The sequence below is a fragment of the Mus caroli genome, chromosome 12, assembly GCF_900094665.2.
Source record: "Mus caroli chromosome 12, CAROLI_EIJ_v1.1, whole genome shotgun sequence".
Classification (NCBI taxonomy): Eukaryota; Metazoa; Chordata; class Mammalia; order Rodentia; family Muridae; genus Mus; species Mus caroli.
Genome location: NC_034581.1, coordinates 10,032,619 through 10,060,127, shown reverse-complemented (window position 1 = coordinate 10,060,127; position 27,509 = coordinate 10,032,619). Strand labels below are relative to the sequence as shown.

The following is a 27,509-nucleotide window of genomic DNA, read 5'->3' as shown; positions in this document are numbered from 1 at the left end:
ACAGCACTGATCTATTCAGACCTGAGCATTGGTCAATATTTTCTTTAAACCGATAAAGCATGCCCCTTAAAGAAAAAAGTAATATTTGTGTTCAATGATAAAGTTTAAATTTTTAAAAGGAAACCTACATCTACAACTCAGCCTGACAATATCTGGGGGAAAAAAATCAAACTTTCCTCGATGAAAGACTAGTGCGTATTTATACTAGTACATGGAACTATGACATTAAAGGATGCCCTGTCTCAGCATCGGAATGATCTGTATATCCAGTGTACCAACATTCCTAAATGCCTAACACAATTAAACGTTTTTTAGTGTCTTCACTGGACCTAATATTTGAACAATTCATGCTCGAATTTAGTGTCAAAATACTTTCCAAAGTAGTGGCTACAGCAACATCCTCTTCCTTCCCTCCTCCCCATCTGTGTCAGGCTGGCTTTTCTTTATGTACCACAGTCAGAGCAACAGTCTAAGTGCAGCAGCTGAGGAGACCTAGCTGCCTGGAATGGCCCGCCACAGCCTGACGAATCAGTGAGACACAGAGCCCCACAGTGCAGACTGTGGGCAGCGGTGGCCCAGGATGGGGGAGGGTGTTCATGTTGATACAGCCACATTTGAGTCATCCATGCTCTTGTAAGTGACTCTCTCACTCACACTACTGTAAATTACCCTCACCCACACTCTTTTAACTGCCCACTCACCTACAGTTCTATAAGGAACCCTAATAAACTCACTGGATTACCAAATCTGGCTTTTGAGCTAACCTTACTTGCTGTTGATGGCTTTGTTTTCTATCTGGGGTGGGTTTGCTCTCGTTTCCCTGGAACAGTGTTACCTACCTTCACTTGCTGTCCTTTTAATTGATAAAATTAACAGGGTAGGAGCCACTCTAGCCACCTCAGCAATACAGGATGCAGCAGATACACATTTCTATCCTTTTCCCCCTCAGCATAGCCATCACCTCCAATGTCAGCAATGATTAGCCACTCCATATGACACTGCTATTTGGTGAACATTTTCCCCAGAACATCTAAGAATTCTGATAATGTAAATGTTAATTAAACAACTGTCACTACAAGTACAGAAAACCATCTCTGGCACGTTCTTGTGGATTCAGCCCTTGATGCAGACTTCAGGAAATTCCTATCCGAATTTTAGTATCTGAACAATTGCTGACTGTTTTCCCAGGCACTCTAGAAAACGCTTACGCATTCTTTCTAAAAATTTGGTTCTGAATTAAATGTGGGCACACTCCTGAAAACTGCACACTGTGTATGAATAACACATACTCACTTTACATTTTCAGCACCATGTACAAGCTGTGGGAACATCTGGTGTTTTGAAATTTTGAACAAATCCAGTTGTATTCCCTCTTCCAAATGTGTCCTCTAACATGTGGGCTTGTGTCTCATAATTCATTCCCTCCCCTCTCTCTCAGTACTTGGTTTCAAATATGCATTTTTACCTAAATGTAATACATTTCTGCTTTAATCTAACCAGGAAGTGAAAAGCGAAATATTAAAATGGAGGAACAATTTAAAGTTTTACAACCGAGTTTTAAAGGTAATTATTTTATTTTATAATTCTCCTGGTGCACTAGAAAACTCACTCTTGAGAACGTTCTATGGAAAAGAAATGCTGTGCCTGGTCTATAGCACCTGAGCTAAAGGAGCAACCCAGTAACTGACTGAATCTTCACTGAGTCATAAACACATACATACACACACACACACACACACACCTCTCAAATGTTTCACAGACGTCTTGAAGGCTTAGAACTAAGATTGGATTAGATGATGAACATACAGGATAATTTAAAATTCTGAAGCTTACGATATCACAGAATAATTGAGGTCTAGATGCAGCTCAAGTTTCCACATGAACAGATCACAATTGAAGAAGGTACAGCACTGCCTGCCTGGTCTAACCGCCACAAGCAAACTCCCACTTATCACACAGCAAGTGGAACACAGATATTCAAAACAGCCTACAGCTTGAGGACACTGCATTGAAAAGAGGGTCCTTCTCTCTTCTTGCCTAGTCTTTGCCTACTCCTTCAGCAGTGCTCAGCTCTAACTCATGAGTCTTTTTTTTTTTTTTTTTTACTTTAGACTCCTGGGTGGATTGGTCACTTCCTACGCATTACACACTCACCACCTACTTCATTTGACCTCAGCCCTGCAGTGGCCATGACCCATTCCAGGCTGCTTAGGGCTGCTCTCTGCAGGCACTCTGGTCCCAGTGCTCCTTGATTTGTGTCCCTGTGAATTCCTACAGGTGGTAAAGGATGCTGGCCTGGAAAGGACACATGTGGCTTCCTTCAACTCAAACTGTGGCTGCTCCTTACCAGCTCTGTTTTGCCTCTGGTAATGAGAATATCTTCCTCATAGATTCCTCATCCTTAGCCTCCTCTGGAAGAGGCAACGTCCAATGGATTCGCACAGCTGAAAAGTGACCCGCCAGAGTCATATGAGTCCAAACGTAGGCTGCTCTTAGAAACATCTTGCTACCTTTCTTTATAATCATCCCTATTTTCTTCCTTAAAACAATGACTATCTTCATTTTAAAACTTAAAAATCAAGTTATCATTCAAATGAGCGGGATTTTATTAATCAAGATGAAAAGGTTCTCGGTTACCACAACTCAGAGTCCAGTGAGCAACTAAAATCTAGGGATCCCCTGTGCCAAACTCCAAAGGAATGCTTTGCAAGACTTTGCAACTATCCAGTACTAGCAACATAATAATTGCAACAAATGCTTCCGCATACACTTGCTGTCTTGGAGGAAGAAAAGAGCAGCAGCAGCTGTGGCAGACAGGGGTTAAACAGTAATTCCAAAGGCAGAGGCTCAAAGCTATTCCAAGAGACACAATGCCCTGGCCCAAGCAGTGAGCACACATTTGCCTAGCAGGCTTATCTGAGTCAGGGGGCAAAAAGGAGAGAGCACCCTACATAAAGACTTTGACTTAGTGCCTATAGATGAGATGTGGAGAGCAGGTCTTAGAATGAGATCAGAGGGCTCAGATCTAAACACAGATCACTGGGAAGTACGGCATGCAATCCCAGAGACATCCTACCGCCACATTCTACCCTGTGCCACATTCATGTAAAAAATCCTAAGGGCTCAACCAGAGTTGGGGAAGGTGTCAGGCTGGACCTGAGTAAAATTATACCAAGGATGGACAATTGGACAATGGTCTCCCTCACTTTTCACAATTTAAAATAAAGGATGATGCATTTACTAAGGCATAGCAATGAGAAATTTAACAGGCTAAAATATACGTATAAATTAGACTGGGTATCTCTGGTATTAATTATTTCTTTATATGTAACAGGAGAAAGTGATTTCTCAATTAAGCTCAGCAAGAAAGAGAGTCAAGTCTTCTCATGAAAGCCTAAAGCTTTAGAAAACCTTAGACGTATGTTTTAATTCAAGGAAAAAAATAAAAATAAATCTTTGGAATGCCAGCGTAATTTTCATTTTTTTTCAGAGTACTCTCATCTAACTTGAACAACTTCTTTAGTTACCTTGGACACAGCTTTTGGAGAAAATGTAATTGCATCCATCACAGCGATGAGGTCATCCGGACAGAGTCGATCGAAGTACTTCAGGCAGACATCACAGGCATGAAGCCACTCTGCAGAAGACTCCGGAGCCTGCTTGATGAGGTGGGGATCTCCAGCCCAGAACAACTTCTGCAACCAGACAGTGTACAGAGAGCTGGGGGAAAGCATCTGCCCATGTTTCCCAGGGATTCTGGGAGCGAGTTTGGAAATAGATAAGATATTCTGACTCGTGAGCACAGGCTCCAGGGCTTCCAGCGCATCCTCACTTTTATCGGTCAGCTTCTTATAATTAAGACCTATTGGAAGGGAAAGAAAGCAAGGAAGTGGCTGACCATAATGGGAACACACAGGTACCTCACACACACACAAGCCTTATGAATGGCTGGAAGAAAAGGCAGCAGTTTACCCCGAGAGCTTCAGGCAGGACCCGAGCTGTGCAATCCCACATCATTCAACTCAGGAAGCCCCAGTGTCCTTCTCCATCCCCTCATGAGTCACTGTCCTCCTGCCTCTGCAGCTCATGCCCTGCAGCACCTACACTGTCTTCCATCAGTAGAGTTGCTGAGCTGCTCATTTGCCACCAGCTACTAGAAGACAGCTATCAGAACATCTCATGACCTAAAGGGCACTCTTACACATAAAGTCAGGCACCACAAAGCGACTTAAGGATTATTAACACATTTAATATTTCAGTTATAAACACAAGAACACCACCTTTAAATATTCCAAAAATTCATTATGATGTAAAGGTTCTTTTACATGTCCCATGAATATTATATATCACAAATATAAAATGTATATTTAAGATTTTATTTATTTTATTTGTATGCATGAGTGCCTGCATCTTTATCTGTGCACTACATGTGTAGGAAGTCAGGATGGGGTGTCAGGTCCCCTGGAACTAGAGTTCCATGGAATTGTGAGCTGCCATATTAGGGTGCTGGGAATCAACCTAGGACTGCAGCAAGAGCAGGGAGTGCTCTTAACTGCTGAGCTGCCCCTTCAGCTCCACAAACCCCATAAGTAGTTTAAATAAATGGTTCCACTGAAGGGAAAGTTTGCCAAACTTCCTAAGAGTAGCGGCCCAATCATATCACATGGTTAATTAAATACAGAAGATGACAAGAGAGGGCTGTCTGCAGCAGCTCTACCTAAAGTCAACAGGGAATTTCAGAAGATTTCTGTCTTTCCCTAATGCTGAATTCTCCAACTGCAGGTAAAGGAGCTGGAAGATACTAACTAAAGTCAATCACCTTCAGAAATCTGTGGTCTTAATATATCAAGAATGATATATGAGCACAGCTGGCTGTGTGTAGAAAATTAATCCCTAGATTTCATTTGGAAGAAAGGTCGGCCAGCAAGAACATGGTGTCCTACCTGATGCAACGACTTTAAATTTCTTCAGCAGGCGAATGTGGATTTCTGGTTTAATAGCAGTTGTCTCAAAGTTGGCACAACCACAGCTTTCCAGGAGAGTGAAATAATACAGCAGCCTTTCATGGTCAAGACCCTCAATGGTGGGATAGATATACTTGACCATGTGTTTATGAAAGGACTCAGGATCTGTCTTCAAAGTGTCAAAGAGGTGAAGGGTTTGGGCTCGCTTTTCAATTTCTCCTGTGGACAAACTGAAATCAAGAATCAAACAGTCTACGTTACAATACTATTCTTTAAATAAACATTATCTTTAATCCCTGGCAGACAGGATTATTTATTAGTGTGTGTGTGTGTGTGTGTGTGTGTGTGTGTGTGTGTATGTACACGTGTGCGATGTGGAGGGGCAAACATAATAAGCATGACGCCATGAGAAGGTGGGGGTCAAGGGACAGCATTTGCGAGTCAGTTCTTTCCTTCAGCATGCATCCTGGGATACAATTCAGGCCATCAGGGTTGGGAGATTCTTGTTCCCACTGAGCTGTCTTGCTGGCCCAGAGAGGACACTTCTAATGAGGCTTTTCTAAGTAGCCACAAGACTTATGCAGTGTAGATAAAGAGAAATGAACAAGAAGCAGGATGCCCTCCTACTACGTGGCTTTCACATGTCACCAGAGGAACCACCACAGCAGGCCCAAGAAAGGCATTCCTGTAGTTCCAGAACCACCATTCTTGGCAGTTAGGCCATAAAATATGAGGCATTTATTCTAAATTATTTGTGATGTCCACACACATTTGGGGGAACACACACAAATACACAAGTAAATAAAAATGCAAATTTAAAAGGAGGAAAGAAACTGAAGGGGAAGAATAACACCCACCATCTAGGCATATCTTCCATCTGAGAGTGTTGAATTAATGTTCGGTAAACATCAACTTTATGCCAGATTCAAGTAGGATTAATACAGGAAGGAAATAATTTTGCTTTCAAAACTATCTATAAGACTGCTTATTGAATAAAAGATCCATCTTAATATTTAATTTCATACTAATTTAAGTATCCTTTCATACTAACTCAAATTCTAATATAAACTTTAAAGGGAGTTATTTAAGACTAATATTCGGAGGAAAAAAAAGTTCATGGTATTCTATCTGCCCAATTGGCTTCCCTGAATTTTATTTATCTGGAGAGACAAGGCAGCTTTATTTGATCTTTTGATCTTTTGTTTTTTCCCTACACAGTAGCCTCTTGTACAATCCCAGGGCCACAGACAAGACGAGACACCATTCTCCAATGGTAAGGTCCTTTAGGCAGCCCAATACATCAGAAATGCTGTTTCTAGAGCTCCCCAAAATACTCAGGTGAAACTGAGTAGTCACGTGGGAAAGTGAGAGCAAACTTTTCATGTTTCTTCTTAAGGTAAAAAGGGAGTGAGATTCCATCTTCTACCAGTCAGAATGGCAAAGATCAAAAACTCAAGTGACAGCACATGCTGGCGAGGATGTAAAGAAAGGGAACCACTCCTCCATTGCTGATGGGATTGCAAACTGGTACAACCACTCTGGAAATCAATCTGACAGTTCCTCAGAAAGTTAGAAATAGTTCTACCTGAAGGACTAGCTATATTGCTCCTGGGCATACACCCAAAAGATGCTCCACCATACCACAAGGTCAAGTGCTTTACTGTGTTCACAGCAGCCTTATTCTGCCCTAGGTAGAAAATGGAAGCAACCCAGATATTCCTCAACTGAAAAATGAATTCAGAAAATATGGTTCATTTACACGACAAAATACTATTTAACTATTTTTAAAAAGGACTTCATGATTTTGCAGGCAAATCAGTAGAACTAGAAAATATCATACTGAGTGAAGTAACCAGACCCCAAAGGACAGGCATGGTCTGTACTCACTGATAAGTAAATTTTAGTCATAAAGTATAGAATAACCATGATAAACAGACCCAAAGAAGTTAAGCAAGAAGGAAGGTTCAAATGAGGATGCTTCGGTTCCACTTAAAAGGGAGCGCAAAATAGTCATGTGACAGAGAGGGAGGCAGGGATCTGGGTGGAAGAGGGAAGAGGGCAGAGGGTAGGGAGTGGGGTGGGGGTGGGGCAAAATCAGGTATGGGGAGAGGCAGGAGAGAGGCCCAGAAGGTCAAGAGAATGAATGGAAATATGTAGCTGGTGGAGGTTGGGGTTTGGGGGTGGGGTAGAGAGGACTTCTAGGAAGTCTGAGAGACCTGAGATGAGAGAGGCTTCCAGGACTCAGTGCAGGTGACCTTAGCCAAAATGCTTAACATGTGGGGATACGGAACCTGAAGAGATCACCTCCTATAGCCAGGCAGGACCCCCAGTTGAGAGATGGGGACACAAACCCATGTACAAAACTTTCGACCCAAAATTACTCCTGCCTAAAAGAAATACAGTAACAAAACTCAAGCAGAGACCACTAATAAATGGTCCTACTTGGGATCTATCCCATGATCAGGCACCAGTCCCTGACACTATTACTAATACTATGATGTGCTTACAGACAGGAGTCTAGCATGGCTTATTAGACACTTTACCAGCTGCTGACTGAGACAGATGCAGATACTTACAGCCAACCATTGGACTGAGTTTAGGGACACATATGGAAGAGTTAGGGGAAGGACTGAAAGAGCTGATGAGGATGGCAACCCTATAGGAAGACCAACAACATCAACCCATCCAGACCCCATAAAGCTCCCAGAGACTGAGCCACCCACCAAAGAGAATACACAGGTTGGTACAAGGCCCCTGGAACATATGTAGCAGTGGGCTGCTTGTCTGGCCTCAGTGGGAGAAGATGAGCCTAATCCTGGACAGACTTGATGCCCCAGGATCAGGGATATCTGATGGAGCACCCTTCAGACCCAAAGGTGAGGGGGAGATGGAAGAAACAACTCTGCAAGGGAGGAAATGGGGGAAATATTTGGTGTAAATAAATAAAATAATTAATGAACTATAAAGTGTGTGTATGTGTTGGGGATAAGGTCTGAAAATGATGCAGTGAGGAAGAAAACAGTAAACTGTGTGACCCCACTCAGATGATCTGCACTGACAGTAGTGTGGACTGAGAGGCTACGGAGGACTGGAAGGAACAACTTGGTATGCATTATGTTGTTTCTATGCAAGTGACTTAAAGCTGGGCAATTATCTAGATGTGGATGAGAAAGAGCTACTGTGGCCTGTCTAGCCTCGGACTGGGTTTACTCACTATTTCACAGAGCAACTGTGCTGTCTGGAGACCAGCACCCACAATAACAGCTGTCTCACAAACAGCAGCCCATCTTCCTCCTAGCAGCAACATCCTAAGAGTCCTCCTGTCACGTCGCACCCTAAACCCTCTAATAAACTGTGTTCAGGGTAAAGCCATCCACAAAATGACATTGGCTCCATAACAGTTCACTTAGCTTCTGTTTGACTTCGTTCTGAATCTAGTCCTTCTTAACATGACTTCTCACCCACTCAAATTCTATACTGAAAATTCAGTTTGTCTCGTGTACAATTTCAGCTAATTATCTTGTCAGGACAGATCCTGAAATACCTTTACTGACACACGATAAAGACCCAAGCACTGCTCTCCAGTAAATTACAGTGTGCTAAGATCTTCCAAGATGCCAGTAATCAATAGCCTATCTTAAAAGCTTTCATTGAAACAAACTTATCCTCTTTGGAACAAGAAATTAAATCTTTGCTTAGAAAACAATTCTAAAGGAATTCAAAACTCAAGGAAGCCAACAAAATACTGTGAAGCCTTAGTAGCCTTTTCTCATCTAACTGATAATTCCCTTGGAAAGGGTTTCAGTGCTTCTTTCCTGGACTAAGGTGCAGCTGTGAAGCAACTCATGCGCCAAGGGTTGCCTACTTAACTTTCAACGGCTAACTATTGGAAGGCACTGGCTGTACTTAATGTCCAAGGAATGAATTATTATAACTAATCCTATGATTAAAGTGTTCTATAATGCCTTCAAGTTGTCAATAACCTGAAAATGATTCAAAACTGCATGTACTAAAGGGACTTTTATTTGTACAAGAAAAAAAATTATTTCAATACATTTTTCTTTATTCAGTCTGAGACTGCGTGGTAATATAATTCCATTAGCTGACCAAAGGATACAAACAAGAGAAGAGGAAGGAGGAATGAGAATGGTAGAGACAAAGAGGGCTGTTGGAGAGGCAAGAGGCAGCACACAGAGGGGAAAGGGATGGGGACATGACTTACAGGCAAGCCAGCAGTGCTTCAGCTCTGACAACTCCTCTCTGAAGATGGTCTTGTGTCTATTTCCTGAAAGAAGTCACTAGGCTAACTGGAAAGAGGTAGGAGCTGGTCCCAAGTTAGCGCTTCCAGAAGTAAACTACTGTGTCCATCAAAGATTGTACTGGGCCCAGCTGAGACACAGTGACTTTCCCTAGAGACTAATCCCCAAAGCATGAAGAGTCACAAATCCCAGTGAGTGACTCCAATGGATGAGTGGCTTCAGCACTGGCAACTGTAAAATGACCCATACACCCTCTGAATCACAGCCATACCTGGGAAGGGGGTCAAACTAAGTTATCTAGCACAAGAGTGCCTCAGGGAAGACTAATTTTTCTACATTACCTAGGGAGACAGTTGGTGAATGACTTATCATGAGTATCTTGAGAGTTTCTTTTTGTAGCAATGACACTCGGCTCCTTCATCAGGTGTTTATTATGTAAATACACTAGCAATCTTGAAGCCCATGTGGAAATTTTATCTCCCTCCCAAGGACAAACCTCCTTAAGTTTTTGACAGTGATAGGTCAATTTTGACAGGTTTATTCAACTACATACTATTTGCATCATTAACAATATTGCCAGAAATACCATAGCACAGATACAGTCACAGGCATCACCCATTAAACAGTCATCATGTAATGGATCACCATTACCCTCATCAATGACTGATAACCACACGGACTTGAAGAGTAATTGCTCAGATGTACTGCAGAGGTCATATGATGAATTTGGTAAATGTAGAGTAAGAAACAACAGTAACAGGCACTTTCAAAACATTCTCTATAAGACAGATACTCTGTATAAATCTCTAATTTCATGGCATTTAAAAATTGTGTAAGTAATTTTCCAGGGAAGAAAACGTAGGAATGACCACAATAGTAAACCAGCTACTTGGGCCTTACAGTTCTGGCTCTCAGGCTCACAGCCCTGCAGGTTGAAGGGGTACCACAGAAGAACTAAGGGACTGGGAGAATTACAGTCTACTGGGGGTGGGGGCTGTGAGTCTATGTACTTGTAACAGGGAAAATGGCAAAATCAATCTTTTCTTTAAACCCAGTAAGAGGAAGAAAAAAGAAAGAGAAAAGGGAGATGTAAGGAGGAAGGAGATTGAAGTGTGGATACTTAGGAGGGCCAGCCAACAGAAGCAAGCTTCACACGTTAGGGAGTGGTCACGTACCAGAGTGGGTTAGCTTCCTACCACTTAATCACCTACATTGTACTACTCTTTGCTTCTAACTGTCAAGAAGAAGCTCCAGAGAAGAGGAGCATCTAGTTCAAGGACACACAGATATCATTACACACACAGAACTGGTCCAGCCATCTGGATCTGAGGGACGACATCTGCTGCCTAAGGCTGCCCAACTTGTACCTGTCTATCAAGGTGGTGCTGCAGGTCAAAATCACCCACATGAAAGCAAAGGACCGGGGTGGAAAGGAACTTCCTGGGTGGACCAGGGACACTATTTTAAGGAACACCAAGACAATAAATACCCTGAAGAAAAGAAGAGCATTTCTGTTATTCTAGTGGTTAACTTCCCAATGGCATTGGCTTTACTTATAAAATGTTGGGCAACTTTGACAGTATTTACAAGGCTTAATTCTAATAACCAGTTAGTGTGTTTGATTAAGTAGTCAGGCAAAGTGCTGCCTTCTAAGAAAGGAACAAAGTCCCAAACAGCACTTGGTAAATCAGTATTAAGTGCCTTACCACTCACAAGTAACGATGCCAAGAGGTAACAATTTCCTGCTTTGTAATTGCTATGAGTCTGCATAATCACTCTGCTCTCAGGTATAATGACATAGCAGGAACAGCCTTGCATGCTCCTCGATTGCCTGATAATTTGTAATATATTCAGAGACCAAAGACTCATCCTGTTTGTACAGACAAAATCCCTTATGTATCATTTAATGAAATAGAAGACACGTACTAAAAATGCTATGGTATATTTTTAAGCACCAGACAAATCACAGAAAATATTTACTTGAACATATTACTGTGCCTGAGAATTGGCGAATTCAGGACAATATTTACTGTCCATAACACCATCATCATGGAACAATCTGATAAAAGCTCAAATGAAGATGTTGCCATTTCAATGATTAAGAAAAGTTAAACACGCTAGGTCATGAGGACCTTTAGGCCCCTTAAACAAGATTTACCCATCAGCTCCCCTTCCCCTTCCTGGAACACTGCAGACATGGCTTCGTGAGGACAAGAACATGTTTTCATGCCTCGTTCCTCCTCCTCTTGTACATTTTGCTAGATACTTATTCTCTACCAAGACCCTCACCGTCTGTCTGTCTGTCTGTCTGTCTGTCTGTCTGTATTAGTTAACATTCCTATTGCTGTCATGAAACACTATGACCAAAGGCAACTTGGGAAGGAAAGGGATTGTTTCACTCACAGTTCCACATAACAGTTCATTATCAAACACAATGAGGGCAGACACTCAAACAGAGCAGGCACATGGAGGCAGGAGCTGATGCAGAGGCCATGGACAACTGCTGCTTACTAGCCTGCTCCTTGTGGTTTGTATGCTCAGCCTGCTTTTTTATAGAATACAGGACCACCAGCCCAAGGGTAGCACCATGCACAGTGGGCTGGGCCTTCGAGCACCGATCACTAATTAAGAAAATGCCCTAGAGCCAGACCCTATGGAGGCATTTTCTGAGTTTCAGTTCCCTCCTTTCAAATTATTCCAGCTTGTGTCAAGCTTCGGCAGCCACCTTACCCTTCACCCTCACTCTTCAGCTGCAAGTCACTTCTCCATTCAGCTAGACCTTCGTAGAGTTCCCTGGTTCACTCAGGGGTGCTGCCCTGCAACGCGTGGGCCCACAGACCTATCCCCTGACTGCTCCTGTGTCTACATCATCCTTACTAACCATAGTGCAAAGTATACACATGGGCTATTTTGTTTTCATGTGTTTCTGAAACTTACTTTTCCCTCTTCTACACTTTTAAATTCTTACTCCAAGCTGGGCCACCTGTCTTCCGTGCTTTTTCTGTAACAGCTCCTTACTGTGCTGGATTCCATACTATCTTTCTTCCACATACCAACCAAAGAGTTCTTACCAAAGTCAAAACTTGGTCAGTTTTTTTCACCTTTTATTTCTCTCAAATGCTTAGCTAGTCTCTGGTTCTTAGGGAGTTACCAATGGCCCTCTCTAGAGCCTGAAAAATGCTGCATTTAGGACATCATTACCATCCATAATAGCATCACCACAGTACAATTTAATAAATGTAGATGTTAACATTTCAGTGAGGAATAAAAATCTAAGATGCCATATCATAAGCACAGAATGGCCTACTTCTTACCCACATGCAATACACACTTGTGGCCTCATTCACACTGCTTCTTTGCTGGGTCCTCTGACTCATCATGCTCCTAGTCAAAGGCCCTCCATGCTTGCTAAATCATCTGCCACAAAATGCCTTTCCAGTAGAGTTGAGCCTAACATAATATTGAGCTCTCAGCTTGAAAAGTCCACATTGAACTGCCCTACTGAACTACTCAGAGAAGAAGGCATCATAATATAAAGTTTACTCAGATCACAGACCTAGAAACTGAAGACATTCTTCATGGTTGAGTCTCTAAGTCTGCACAAACTATTTCAGGTTGAAGGAAGGAATGGCAGCACAGACTGTCTCCAGTCTTTTCTCCTCTAATACAGCCTCCAAACCAAATGGAGAAGCTCTAATGTGACTATCTTATCCAATCCCAATGGACTCCCCAGTGCTGATCTAAACACCATAGCAGGGTTACACTTCCACCCCTTCAAGGTCTTCCAGTGGGATTAAACCTCAATAAGTAAACCCTTGGGAGCTACTCAAACCACCCCCAAAGCACAGCACAGCTCAAAGGGAAAGCCTTCGCTAACCATTCTACCTTCCTTACTGGGCTTTCTTACATACAGCATAAAAGCTTTATTTTCATACTACCCTAAGCCATTATTCAATTGTCATATAATGCCTAAGTTCCAATGTGGCAAGATAGCCACCCATATTCTCCACTACTAAAACACCACTGCCAACAGATTCTCAATAAACATATGGATGTACTGTAAAGTGTCTAACTCAGAGCTCTGACAGAAATAAAACTTACAGGCTATTGGAAAAGGAAAGCCTGTGCCAAGACAGCCTGGGCTATAGCTAAGAGGAACACTGGCATTACATGGTTTCACAACTGTTCTAAACTAAAGCCTGCAGAGACAGGCATGGGCACTGTATGCACGTCAGCTGTACTTACCCACTCTCACTGAACAGGAACTCCAAGTGGGTCATGAAAACTTCCCACTGTGAGATACTGTACCGCTGTGCCAGGGAAAGAGCGATGCTGTAGACATTTTCCTCAAGGCTTCTTCAGGAGTGGTCACCAAGCACAGAGAAAGGAAAGAAAAGAAACAAATGACCCGAATCAGCAAAGAAAATTCTCTTCCAGACAAAGACCTGTGTCAGGGATGGCAGCACAGTCCTCCCTAGGTCAGCTCTTGAGAAGACACTGGAAGGACTGCCCAGCTCCCATTCACAGTGCTGCAAGGCAGGTTACAGGGACTTGTCAGCCAGTGGCTTCCTGTCAGTAGCCAGGTATGATACTGAATATCCTACAAAGCATAGGCTGGCCTTCTCCAAGAGAGAATTACCCAGTCAAATAGCAATATTGCTGGGGAAAGAAAATAATAAGAATTCTGATTTAGATTCTATAGCCCCCAGATGATATTTGAAAAGCATGGAAGTAAACCAAAAAAAAAAAAAAAAAAAAAAAAAAAAAATATATATATATATATATATATATATATATATATATATATATATATTGTTTCCTGAATTATCAGGTATTGTACTGTTTCAGTTATAAAAATAAGAAAGATATTTCTGGAGTATACAGCCTAATAGGAAATGAGACATAAAATAATAATTAAATACTGCAGAGGTAGGATTTTTTAAATTCCAAAATATTCTAAGAACTAGGATTAAGAGTACTAAGTTTGAAATGATGGATGAAGAATAAATGAAATTTAACTAAGCACAAATGTCAGCATGCCAATCTGACAGACTTCTGATAAATGGAGCAAGCTGATCAAACTTAGGAAAAGCACACAGTCCTCAAAGCCTATATCTTTTTTTTTGTAGCCAACAAAGATCTGGAGGGAGGTTTAAGACAGGAAATTGAATCACAAGGTGTGTGTATGGGGGGCAAGGTTCATAAACAATACCAAGAGAATAGTTCAGAGAAGTAACATTGAGGTTACTGCGGGAATCCTACTTTCTTTCCGAAGGCAAAGGAGTAGGAAATGGAATTATCCTTAGCTAGAAGGGCGTTATGACAACCACAGCAGCAGCAATGAAATCTGTTACTGTGAGGATGGCCAGCTAAAATCTCTAGCGAAATGGGCCACAGCATGTATGCGTTTCTTTAGCCAGGAGTTTGTGAAAGCTTTCTGGACAGGACCCTTAACAAGTCCTTTGCCTTTGTTGCTCGATGCTGTCTGTCCCCATCTTCTTTTGCACTCTCTTGGGATTCTTATTTGTTTTTCTTTAAAAGTAGAAGGCTATTCCTAGAAGTGAAGAAGTACAGAAGAAAATAAAGTGCTGTATGTTAACCCATGCAGTATGTTATTGTAGGTAGCCATTTTACTAATTAAGCGTGGACCCTATGCGATGAAATGAGAGGCCTCTACGAAACATCACCAATGAACCATCCAGTTATGAGAGCTTAGCAGAGGTACATGCTGGATATGGACTGGTATGTGCGTATGCGTGTGCGTGTGTGTGTTTGTACATTTGTGTAAGGAGATTAGAGTATAATCATACACAGTTTACAAGTAGAGGTACAATCTCAAAGGTCAGTCTCCAGGTGTCTTCCATCTTTTGAGTCAAGGTCTCTCACTGGCCTGCATTTTTGTCACATAGTTAAGGGTAGCTGTTCATAAGCTTCCAGACATCTGTCTGTCTCTACCTTTTCACCATCGATGAGATTGTAAGAAACTGTCACCATGTCTGGCCTTTTCTACATGGTCTAGAGAATCCAATGCAGGTCCTCTAGCATACAAGGCAAGCACTTACCAGCTAAGCTACCACTCCAGCCCTGCATTAGCATCTTTATCACTTCATGAAGATGAGTATTAGAAAAGAATTATTTTATACCCTCTTCAAAGCTACAATGCCTGACTCTGAGAATGTTTTCACAAAGGCATCCATACACTATAAGATATATGCAAAAGAGCTGGGTGGTGGCACATGCCTTTAATCCCAGCAATTGGGAGGCAGAGGCAGGTAGATTTCTGAGTTTGAGGCCAGCCTGGTCTACAGAGTGAGTTCCAGGACAGCCAGAGTTACACAGAGAAACCCTGTCTTGAAAAAACAAAAAACAAAAACAAAAGAAAAAGAAAAAAAAAAAAGACATGTGCAACAGACTTATGAAATCCAATGAATAAGAAGAAGGGTCACCCTGTGCATAAGTGGAAATAAGAGTGGCAAAAATCAGGAGAAACTGTTTTACAATATTGCCTTAGATATTGGAATATCCACCAAATTAGAAATAGCAAAGCTCAAATCCCCACAGAAACTGTGAAGTATTTTAAACAAGCCATCCAAAGACTGCGGTGTATTTTTCTAAACAACCAAATATAGAAGACTCTATTATATATTTATCAAAAGCATATATTTGTCCTTGAGGACATACTTCACATAGCATATGCCAGCTGCATACTTAGACGAAAACGCCAGCAAAATGTAACTAATAAAATGAGGCACTGCACACCTCACAGCACTGTATTCAGCATAAGAAGCCATCAGCATGGCAGTGGGGATTACCGATGCCCAATGGAAAAGTACACTGTATCTAGAAGAGGAAACCCAGACTCAAGTCTTCCTGGCTGTGAGGCCCGGAACAACTCCTTAAGAACCTTCTTTCTCAGATTCTTCTTCCAAAAACAAGGGAGCCGGGTTACTCACTGTCTTAGGATACCATATAATCAGATTTTAATGACTTGGAAGCTGACCTTTTGGAAGAAATGATAGAAGAGAAAGCCACTTTTTAATTGAGACTGGCACAGGCTTTCCACACTATCTTTCCTTTGACTCCCCCATGCCCTGCCTTACCTCAGAGAGAATCCAGACACCTCTGAGAGCAAAGAGATGCAGGCTAATATAGTTACCAGAGAATGTTAATGCATTTTTGCCATTTTCATAAGGATTTAAAGGATAATATTTAATAATAGCATACTATTACTATAATCAAAACCATTTTTGGTATTTCAAGGTAATTTCTCAGGAGACATGAGTAACTAACCAGGTCAGTGTACACACAATTCAGCCATAGTTTCAAGACTACAATTCTAACCTTCATGGCACATGAGTGCTTCACTGAGAAAAGAAGCAACGTACAAGAAGGCACATCATATTGTGACAGAGATGTGACATCCTTAAAATGTGACAGACTCAGGTTAAGGTGAAACCTGTAGATCTTACCACCATGAAACTTGGGCCACCTACCATCTCTAAGCAGCACCTTTTCATTTAATAAACTCGGCTAAGAATCCTTTATGTCCCAGGGCTGTCTGTGATGAAAGGCTTCAGAGGAAGCCTGCAGCACAGCACACAGAGCTCTTCAGGTCTGCTCCATGGTAAGTTCTCAGTCGTGGCATGGAGGAGTTAGAACCACGATCTATTTAGTAACTGAATGGTAACCACACGTCTCCATCCTCTGCACAGTAAATACTACTCGCTTGATCTAAACTACTAAAGCTGAGCATACCGGAATAAAATGCAAGGGACTTCCTTCCTTCCATTCCTAGACATGCACTCTTGCAAATGGGCTTCAGTTGTACTACCTTCTGAGACTGGGCCTGCTGTTCACTCAGAAAGGCAAACAGCAGTTTGTCCTTGTCTGTGAGGACCCTGGCTAGAAAATGGCTTGCTTCTCTAGAGTCTAGGATGTAGGCACCTGTACCTTCAACACTGGACCTTCCAGAGTGAGGGCACTGGAGCTCTAAACACACTGAGGCGTATCGACTCTATATACTTTGAAAAGTAAGATTCTCAGCCAAGAGTAAGAGGAAATCTCACTTAAGTTCCATCACAGGCATCATCTTCCCACCAAGCCATTGCCTGTATGTCTAGAAAAGACATAATTCAGGAACTGGATTACCAGAGACATGAGAAGCTAACAGCAAACAACACCACCACCCCACCACCACCCAGGGCTACTACCTGGACGTACAGACTCTTAGGTCTGTGTCTACGGATCTGTGTATCATCTATTCCTCATAACTAAGGCTGGGAAGGCTGGAGAAACCCCTATGCTAACAACTGTGCATGCTAATACATGAATTCAATTCATCCTTTTGCATTATGAATCCACCCCTCAGGAGATAAAGTGACCCCTTACTCTGCAAGGCCAAGGATGGTTTCTCTTTTGTACTGGTCATCAGCAGTAAACCTCTGCACGTCCACGCCCTTCCGCAGGCCCTGGAGGAGCTGAGCCTGGGTGAAATCCAGAAGACGCTCGTTGTAGTAGTGCAGTTGCCTGGTCAGTGACAAGAGGTCCTCAGGCCAGGCTTCATGCCCATGTTGAGCCACATGCCTGGTAACCATCTTGATTAATTCCTTGGGATCAGCCTGTGAAAGTGGTAGAAAATGTATTTTATGTACAGTATGCATATAGGAACAACTATTTAAAAGAGCAGAACAGAGTTCCTGTAGATCTGGATGCCACTTTCCACGGCTTGGTACATTTAAGCATAACCACCTAAAAGTCAAGTCGGAGGTAGGACTTTGCACACCTCAAAGAAAGCACACAGAGCCGAGCCTACAGTCTTTCTGAACTGAACCCTGCTTTGATTTTTTTCCATCTTAAAAACTTCTAAACAAGTTTAAGTTAATACTTTCACTTTTTCAGCTATCATATACCTATATCACATTTTGTCCTAATCTGCTGGCCATTTTTCTTTATTTCCTCGGGGAAGACATTCTCTTCTCCATGGCCTCTGGATACATTCTTGTGACACGCCACGATGCTCTCAGTAAGAAAAGTGAAGTCTAGTAATTTAACTATACAAGGTTAGACAGTGAGATAGAAGAATGCTTTCTTTGGGGATAGGTTAGGAAAACAAGAATAAAATCTCACTCTGGATTGCAAAGTCAAAGACACTACTAGACATATAAGAAAGAATGCAAAGGTCAATGTTCTGGTTTGGTTTGTTTTGTTTTGGGGCTCGAAGGGACAAAGGGTCAATAGTTCTTGGTAGCTTCTTCCAAAGCAATAAAACTAATGAAACAGAACAAAACAGAGAATCCAACAGACAACAGGGCATGGGAATGAGTGATTAAGTAGTCATATTTATTTAGTATAAATATGTATAAGTTGGCCTGAGAGCCAATAAGGCAAAACAGAGAAGCTCAGCCATGGTTTGGGAATTACAAATCATATAAACAATAATGGCATTAACTCACTCCATCCTGATTTCTCAGAGGCATACTACATATTGTAAAATAAGTAAGTTAGAGAGGAAAAAATCCACACTCTATATTTGGTTCTCAGAACTCCATTCCTAATGATGATAGGCTGTCAGCATTTTTAACATGAAAACCCATTATTCTGAGCTACACAGGAGATTTGTCAATGTTGAGTCTATTTAACCAAACCTGGCCTGCCAGTCTCTCTCTTCATCCTGTTATGAAACAATCTGGAGGCATAGATAAAAGCCAATTAGAGATATGCTGGATTCCAACAGATAGACTTAAGTAAAAGTCAACCTAACAGATTTTTTTTCTACACATAAATATATTTGGTCATAATCTCAGAAAAACACAACACTAAATTCTACCACAGGAAGCCACAGGGCCATTTTAAATTCATTCAAGGTGCATTTTTTAAAAAGATATAATGCTTCTGTGCTACTCCCTAATGTTAATCACCACAGCCAATTTAGTCTTAGTTTCTCAATTGAAAGCATTCAATGCCAGTAAAGAATTCCCTGGACACTCTTTGGTAAGTTACTTCATGATCAGATAAATCTCTCCCTCACTTAAACTGCTTAAGAAATAATCTGAAATACCTCCAATGTTTACAATCAACTGCCTTCACAATTAAAGCTTACATAGAATGTAAAACCTTTGAGGAGGAGAATAATTTGTACACTTATATGCTAAGCAATCCACTAAAAGAATGTGTCCATCTAGTCTAGACAGACAGCAGAGCAAGCAGAGGTAAGATGGCTAGGCATGATGAGCTTGAGACACTTCAGAGAGACAGCATTTGTGAGAGAAGTCTTCTCAGAAGACTTAATATCCAGCCTAACTTCAGATACTAGCACCAGAAAGTGCCCAAGGAATATGAAGATATACTCCAGCAAAGGTTAGATAAGTACATTCTAGGGCCAAGAACTATAAAGAAAGACAGAATGAATAAATCAACTCTCACTGCTATTACGGAGTTATGTGGGAATCAGCTGTGGGATGGTTAAAACTGTCAGCAATATGGAACACCTCTAGGCAAGTCTACAAGAAAGTTTCTAACTTGAGTTAATTAGGGCATGAAGACCTATCCTAAATGTGAGCTGCACCAGCCCAAGAACTAGGAGTCACATACTGAATGTATTAAGAAAGTGAGCTCAACCCCAGCATTCCTTTCTCGCTTCCTGACTGTGGATGCAGTGACGAGTTCTCAACACCATTTCCCAGTCATGGGACAGTGCTTCAAATGCTGAGCTAACATAAACCTTCCCTGCTCAAATTACTCCTTTCAGGGCTTTTGTCACAGCAACAAGAAAGGTCACACACACACACACACACACACACACACACACACACACACGATAGATCTGGTAAAGAAATAGACAAAAAGGGAAACATGCTGTAGCTGATGGTTGATCGTTATTTCCTTTTCATGTACAATGTTTTACATATAACTGTGAACCTTTTGTCATGCATACAGCTCCCTGTGGAGTTTGGTGGTATCTATCAGTGTGGGCCACGTATTCTTTCTGTACCTTCCCGTATGATGTGTCTACTTCCAGCAGAAAGAGTGGCATACTGCTTCCTAAGCCTCAATATCATGTAACACCACAGTTAGATTCTCTTTCCTCTAATACATTTTATGACACAATCCAAAGGCAATGTGGTGAACTAAGTTCCAAAATGGAAGCACACAGACGTAACAAACATAGATATTACACTATATATGTATATAAGCTCAAATTTGTATCCTAAAGGAAGTTTCAAGAACACATATAAACTCCATGTTCACATAAGGCAAAAGAACGAATTGATCTCCTTTCCTCACTCAGTACAATCACCTGTCACGCTGATGTACACAGACATGCAAGAGATGCAGCTGGATGACCATGCGACAGCTGCTTCACTTACAACTTTCCTCTCCTGCCTGTAAAGTGGAAGCAATGATAAGACAGCTTACCTGCCTAAAAGAGACAGAAGAGAAAGTATGCAAACTGAGTATGGTATGAAGTGAGTGAGCTAGGAACAACAAAGATAAAACAAAAATCAAAGGAAAAAACAAAACAAAACAACCACACAAACAAACAAGAGAGGAATGTAGATTTTGCTGAAAGATTTTCAAAATCCTTACTGTAATTACTCCTGTAGTCCATAATGAATGCTTCCCTGCTCTCATTAGATTATAGCTCCTGGAGGAAGGAGACCGTGACCATTCATAAATCCATCTCTTCTAGAACATAACAGAATCTTCTACAAAAATAAGGTGCACAGTAAACTGTCCTGAGCTTTAAGTCAGTAGTCACAGTTTATATTTTAGTTCTGCACTTGGAAGAGGGGCAGTTTGGAGTTCATGCCCTGTTTCTCCACTATGAAAGACTGTTGGTCAACAACTTCCTCCATTTATTGGAAAGCACAAATGATGTATTTTTAGTTTTTTTATTAGTTCTGTACAAGTTCTGATCATATCTAATCTTTCTTCCCCAAGTCCTTCCCAACCTAACCTCCTTCTATTTTTGCACGGTTTCTATGTTAACTTGTGCCCAGTTTTACATGCTTTCAATGTAAGTTTTGCTATCCAAATAGTCATGGATATGTGGTCTTCAAGAGCTTTGTCAATTCATCAAGGGCTACACTCTTAGAGAAAATAGACCCTTCCTTTCACAGCAGCAAACAGTTGACAATAAGTCCTTGGCTATGGGTGGTAGTTCATGGCCAATTTCATTTTCTACGCAGGGAATTTGTTTGCTTTGGACTTCTATGGGTCACATGAATGCTGTCCCAACCACTGTGAGTCCCTCCGTACAGTCATCTACTGCATCTAGCTCTTACACTCTTTCCACCCTCTCTTCCACTGACCCCAAGATTTGGAAGATAGTTTGTGGAGCACATGGTTTTTAGGGGCTGAACCTTCTGCAGTCTTTTTCTGTGCACCTTGACAGTTGTGCGTCTCTATGCTGGTTGCCATCTACACATAGAAGCTCATCTGATAAAGCACTTCTTTCTCGACTATGTGATGAAACCAAGTTACACCCAGAGCTTACTCTCAAGGAATTAAAAATTAGTGGTTGACCAAGAGGTAAACATAAGCAGTTTACGGGATGCATCTGAATGGACGGAAGCTCACTTCAGAATCGGAGGCTACCAGCCCTGGGAACTCTGAGAGGAAAGGAACTGATTTCACATCTTGATTCTTCTAGCACTCAGTTTCACAAAGGTGAAAAACAAGACTTCAGCAGATGGTAACCTTCCTAAGAGTAACATCCTATGAGTATATAGAAATTAATCATTAAAATAAAATAAATCCTTACAAGTCCCTCCAGTATGGAAACGAGGTTCTACATCTTTCCTGATATAATTCAGAATTATATAATATCAAAATAGCTGTTGAGTTTAGAGACATGATATTTTTCATTATTTCAAATAATTGTGGAAAATGTAAGTAAAGGAGACAACTTTTTACTAAGGCTTCAAAGAAAAATCAAAATTACTTCTGCAGGAGAAACAAATGAATTGGCCTCAGAGTCCTGGATTCCTGGCATTTTCTCTCAGTCATCAAGTATATGGCTTAAAACATGAAGCAACTTCTATAAACTCCTCATAAAGATGGGATGAGACAAGGTGGGTGGGTGTGCTGTAGACTGTAACTGCCTGTGTGGATTATTTGCTTACTGACACTATTATTTTCTATTTCTTTCTTAAGGGGCTTGGCTGGTTATTATTACTTCTAAAATTCAACTTAAATTTTGGTAGAAATTGCCCCATGAGCTCACGGCCTTTCTCAAAATACTCCAAATTAATTCTGAATCACTCTGGTGCTTCATTGATACACATTCAATCACCCTACAAATGTAAAATGTTTCAACTTTTAAAAGTGTTTTCCCTTGAACTTCATATCAACCCAGCTAGGGGGGACAAGCAAGCTGCACCTATCTCTCAGATAAATAAATAAATATGAATATTTGTGAAATACTGCTGGACAGGCAAGAAATGGAAACAGATTTTACTGTATACCATCTTTTCCACCTGCACTTTTTGACCATGTATGGATTATGTATTATACTTTAAAAATGATATAAAATTAGGACTAATGTTAGAAGAGGGGATAATTTTTCTAAATACTCATTTGCCAATCATTATATAAAACTGAAAAGAGGTGAGAAAGGCTGCTCCAAATGCCACCTAAAGAACTTGGTGAGTCCCAGCCCACACTGGACAACCCTGCCCTCCATGAAGCACAGGCAGGAAAGTCTATCCATCCATCTACAGCAGCATGCCTGCATGCTTAGCCACAGGAAGAGAGAAGTGAAAAGATTGAGAAGTCAGAGCCAAGCTGCAAGACAAGTGAGTGAAAGCTGTGCCTCCCTGGGTGTTAGTGTGCGGAGGCAACAAATTGAAACCACTTGGATTTCAATTTCCAGGATGATTCATCAAGAGTTTGTCATATTTAATTCTGAACTCAGCGGTGCTCTTTGATGCAGAGGAAGATGCTGAAAAGAGTCAAGTCCTGAGTCATTAGTCTGTGGAGCTCTCCTGTGTACTCAGTGCACCCAGCTCCAGTGCCTGCATCTCCTCCTCCCTCCAGTCCGTGCAGGTTGGACCTCACATCTGCACATCTGAAGCTCTTGGTGTCCTAATGTCCCACTGCACAACAGTAGACACAATTAACGAATTTATTTATATGCCAATTCAGTCACTGAGTATGTACAAGGAATTAGGTCCCAAGGATATAGGAAGCAATGGGATTTTTGCCCTCAGACACAGTCATTGAATTGAGAGAAGACACATGGGCATTGCCTATAATATCATTAGAGAGCCTTTCCCTAAGTATACATACAAGAAATAAGGGAGACAGAGAAAGAGGCCACTCTCTGTGAAGGAGGCAGAAAGGGCATCAGGGAAGGGACCTTGGCTCCGATTCATTTGTTCATCGTGGCAGGGAGATAGCTGACAAGAAAGGACTAAGTCCACATAGCCACAGAGGCACACAGCAAGATTTTAATTTCAGAAGAACTAGTATAATCTCTGAAAGAGGTAATGTCAGGAAATGAGCCTAGAGGGACAAGGAAGAGACAGCTAGTTCACTGGGGGTTTATCTGTCATGCACGGGGGTTTAGATTTCATATTATAGACGCAGCAGCACATGAAAATACCCTGCTGGGAATTTCCATTAGACTTGTATGCCAGAAAGATCACTCAGGTCCAAAAAGAAAGTGACACTCCTTCTTTTGCAAAAAGCTAGAGTGCCAGCATGCCCACGTAATGAGCAGAGAAAGCTCTGGCAGGATGTCGCTTTCTACTGAAGTAACCTTGAGCAACTCACCACTGTCCTTTGAGTTGTGTTTTGCAAAGAGTTGTCCCCTGTGCAATGGAGCTGCTCAAAGGACCAAGTAGAGGGTGGATATGCTGGAATTTTTAAAGCAGACAAGTAGCTGCAAGGCTCACTTTACATGTCTACAATGCCCTGGCAATTCCTATGAACAAGGCGCTGAGCTGACTGCCGTCACTCCCCTTCCTGACGCTCCCTTAGCCAGCTAAAACGCCTGCATCTGGACACAGATCAGTTCATCCCTTCTCTGCTTAGGCAAGGCTTTTATGCTGTGAATTTCATAAAGTAAAATTTTAAGAGCGACCGAAATACCTTGTGATAAAATACCACAGTATATATGGCAGAATAATGACACTGCTGGGACTGTGGTGTTGCCGTCTCCTCTCCAGAATAGTCTTCTTATCAGTAGCTGCACAGTGATGCTCATGCTTCACTCAAGGTTAACACCTATCAACTGTCACCTCTCCTGAGACAGCTGAGTATGACACACTCATGTATGCAAACACACACACACATACACACACACACACACACACACACACACACACACACACACACACACACACGCATGCACGCATGCACACATTCACACTACTCTCCTTCCCATTACTTACCTTAACATTTTGCTCATGGTATTATGTGGTAGTTTGAATGAAAAGTCCCCCGTAAGAATGTGTTTGAACACTTGGTCCTCTGGTGGCCATTTCTAAGGAGGTTGTGTTATGTTCACAGGGTACAACCTTGCTGAAGGAAGTATTCAGCAGTTTATAGCCTCATCTTACTTCTACTTCACTCACTGCTTTGTGTTCTCATGGAAGATACGATCCCTCACCTTCCTGCTCAGGCCTCTTGCTGCCACACCTCCTCTGCCATAATGAACACTCCCTCTGGAATCTGAAACCAAATAAATTCCCTCAAAAGTAGCTTTGGGTCATGCTGTTTTCCTGAAGCTGCAAAACAGAACCAGCACAGACCCATTTCCCAGGAGAGTGCAGTTCCTAAGTGGGGAGGGGCTTTATAAACTGTGCTCACTATTGGTAGCTCCAGAATACTGCCTGCCTCAGAGTAGTCAGATGTGAGACAGCCACTAAAAACGCACATAGCTCAATCTTCCAAGGGATAGTGTAGAATTATGAGTTTCCAACCATATTCCCAAGAAACACTTGTTTATTACCTCTTCGTGTCCCAGGATTGGCTCTGAGCACTGGGAAATCTAATAAACACAACAGACCATGCCTTCAAATACCTCATTACCTAGTATAAAATTTCTAAAAATAGAGTGTGCACAACATGAAGGGGCAAGCCTAGGGTAACTGTGTGAGGGGGTCCTGCACAGATGGGCAATGCTACAGGAAACTGCTCGGGCAAGATGGTGAGCAGTCCTGAAGAAGGGCATGGCGGGGGACAGATGTGAAAGAGGGGTAAATGAACCTAACAGTTTTCTATACTTACTACCCCTTCAGGAACTCTGCTTGCTGACAACTTTTGCCTTCAGGACAGAGGAAATAACACCTATAACTTTTATCACAATTTCCCTCTAAAGAATTCATTAGAGATGTTTTTGAAACTAAGAACAGACCATGTGTGGCTCTGTTGCAAGGTTTCTGGCTTCTAAAAGCTGTAACTTAGAGTATATACTGGATCCTTGGCGCTCTTGTCTGTTGCATTCAGTACTCTGACCCACACCTCATGCACCCATCCTATAACCAGTTTTCTTTTAACTTTTTACAATTTTATAGAATGACCACTCTGACCTCCCTAACTCCCTCCTATGTCAGCACTTCCCCCTCCCCATGATCGCCCTTACAAGTCACTGTTTTGTATTTGGACGTGATGTCATTCGTGTGGCAGTGGGTTTAGAGTTATTAGTTGAAGCACAGAAGGCCAGCATAATGTACACAACTAAAGACAGTGACTCTCTTCTAGAATCTACTGATAAAGAATCGTTCAGAGGTAAGGGCCCCAAGAGCTCCTCCCCATTTCCTGACTGTTGACAGAACTGGTCTTGTATGCACCCAGTGCACAGAACTGATGTTGATGTGAGCTACTGATTACAGTAGCTGTATTGAGACTAGGGAGCAGTTGTTCACAGCCCTGCACGCAAACTTTCTGTTCCTACATACCACAGGTCACACAACATATCCTTTCTTCTCCTTTTTAATGATTTATTTTTAAATTATGTATATATGTGTCTCTACACACAGGGATGTACACAGGATTACATGTGCCTACAACTGCCAAAAGAAGGCATTGGATCTGTTAGAAATGGAGTTACAAATGATTGAGAGCTTTCTGATGCAGATGTTGGGTCACCTCAGGTCCTCAGCAAAAACAGTGTATGCTCTTAACCCCTGGGCCATCTTTTCAGCTACCTTGTACAGCCTCCTTAAGCAGATGAGAAGAACATTTATAGCTCGCTGATGTCAGGTATCTTCCTTGTTTCAATCCAGTGGGAAAGGACTGAGTGAATGTGTAACAGGTACATTTAGTGATGAGTGGGCTGAGAGCTTTGTACTCTTTTAAATTCAAGGAAAGTACAGTACAGAACTATGCATGTAGTAGGATGTTGCCATGGTTGTGATGGTTAATTTTCATTGTCATCTTGATTAAATATGGAAGCTGAAGTTCTCAGGAGATTAATCAGTCATTCCTCTGAGCGCATCTGAGTTTACAGTAGGCATTAACTGAGTGGCCTGCTCTGAACGTGGCTGGTATTGTATCATAGGTTATAAGGCCAAGTTGAATAAAGGAGGAGGGGGGGATTCTATATCATGGCCACACCCTCATTTCCATGAGGGGCCCAGCCTCTGCCACACACTCATAACTGCCTTGACATTTTGGTTGTTTTATACCTGACACATATCAACGATGGATGTAAAACTGTGAGTGAAGGTCACCCTTCTATCCTAAGTTGTTGTACTGGGTTAGTCACAAGTGACATTGAAGTGAGCATGTGACCGTGACTTGGGTTCACCATGACTGTCACACCTCTATTATCAGTCTGAATACAATGGTCTCCCCCTTCCTTGTCTCACTTTGCTTTTATTTTTATGGGGGCCTAGAGCTAAGAACTGCCTTGAGCATTACGGAGGCACTTGGAACTTAGCACTTTGAATACTTTAAGTACTGAGTGAGGTAACCCAGTCACAAAAGAACTCACATGATATGCACTCACAGAAACTTAGAATACCCAAGATACAATTTGCAAAACACATGAATCAAGAAGAAGGAAGATCAAAGTGAGGATACTTCATTCCTCCTTAGAATGGGGAACAAAACACCCATGGAGAAAGTTAAAGAGACAAAGTTCAGAGCCGAGACAGAAGGAAAGACCATCCAGAGACTGCCCCACCCGGGGATCCATCCCATAATCAGCCTCCAAATGCAGACACTATTGCATATGCCAGCAAGATTTTGCTGACAGGACCCTGATATAGCTGTCTCTTGTGAGGCTATGCCAGTGCCTGGCAAATACAGAAGTGGATGCTCACAGTCATCTATTGGA

General features: G+C 41.8%; 1 protein-coding gene across 4 annotated transcripts in view; it reads right to left on the bottom strand.

Moving 5' to 3' along the window:
• Nbas (neuroblastoma amplified sequence) overlaps nt 1–27,509 on the bottom strand; it is a 295,155-nt gene that overhangs the window by 87,338 nt on the left and 180,308 nt on the right. For all 4 annotated transcript variants that reach the window (XM_021178926.1, XM_029484416.1, XM_021178925.2 and 1 more), the window contains exons 41-44: nt 17,612–17,841; nt 13,469–13,579; nt 4,944–5,194; nt 3,528–3,862 (exon numbers count right to left, since the gene is read on the bottom strand). In XM_021178926.1, the coding sequence (XP_021034585.1) occupies nt 3,528–3,862; nt 4,944–5,194; nt 13,469–13,579; nt 17,612–17,841 (927 nt within the window). The remainder of the gene's footprint in view (nt 1–3,527; nt 3,863–4,943; nt 5,195–13,468; nt 13,580–17,611; nt 17,842–27,509) is intronic.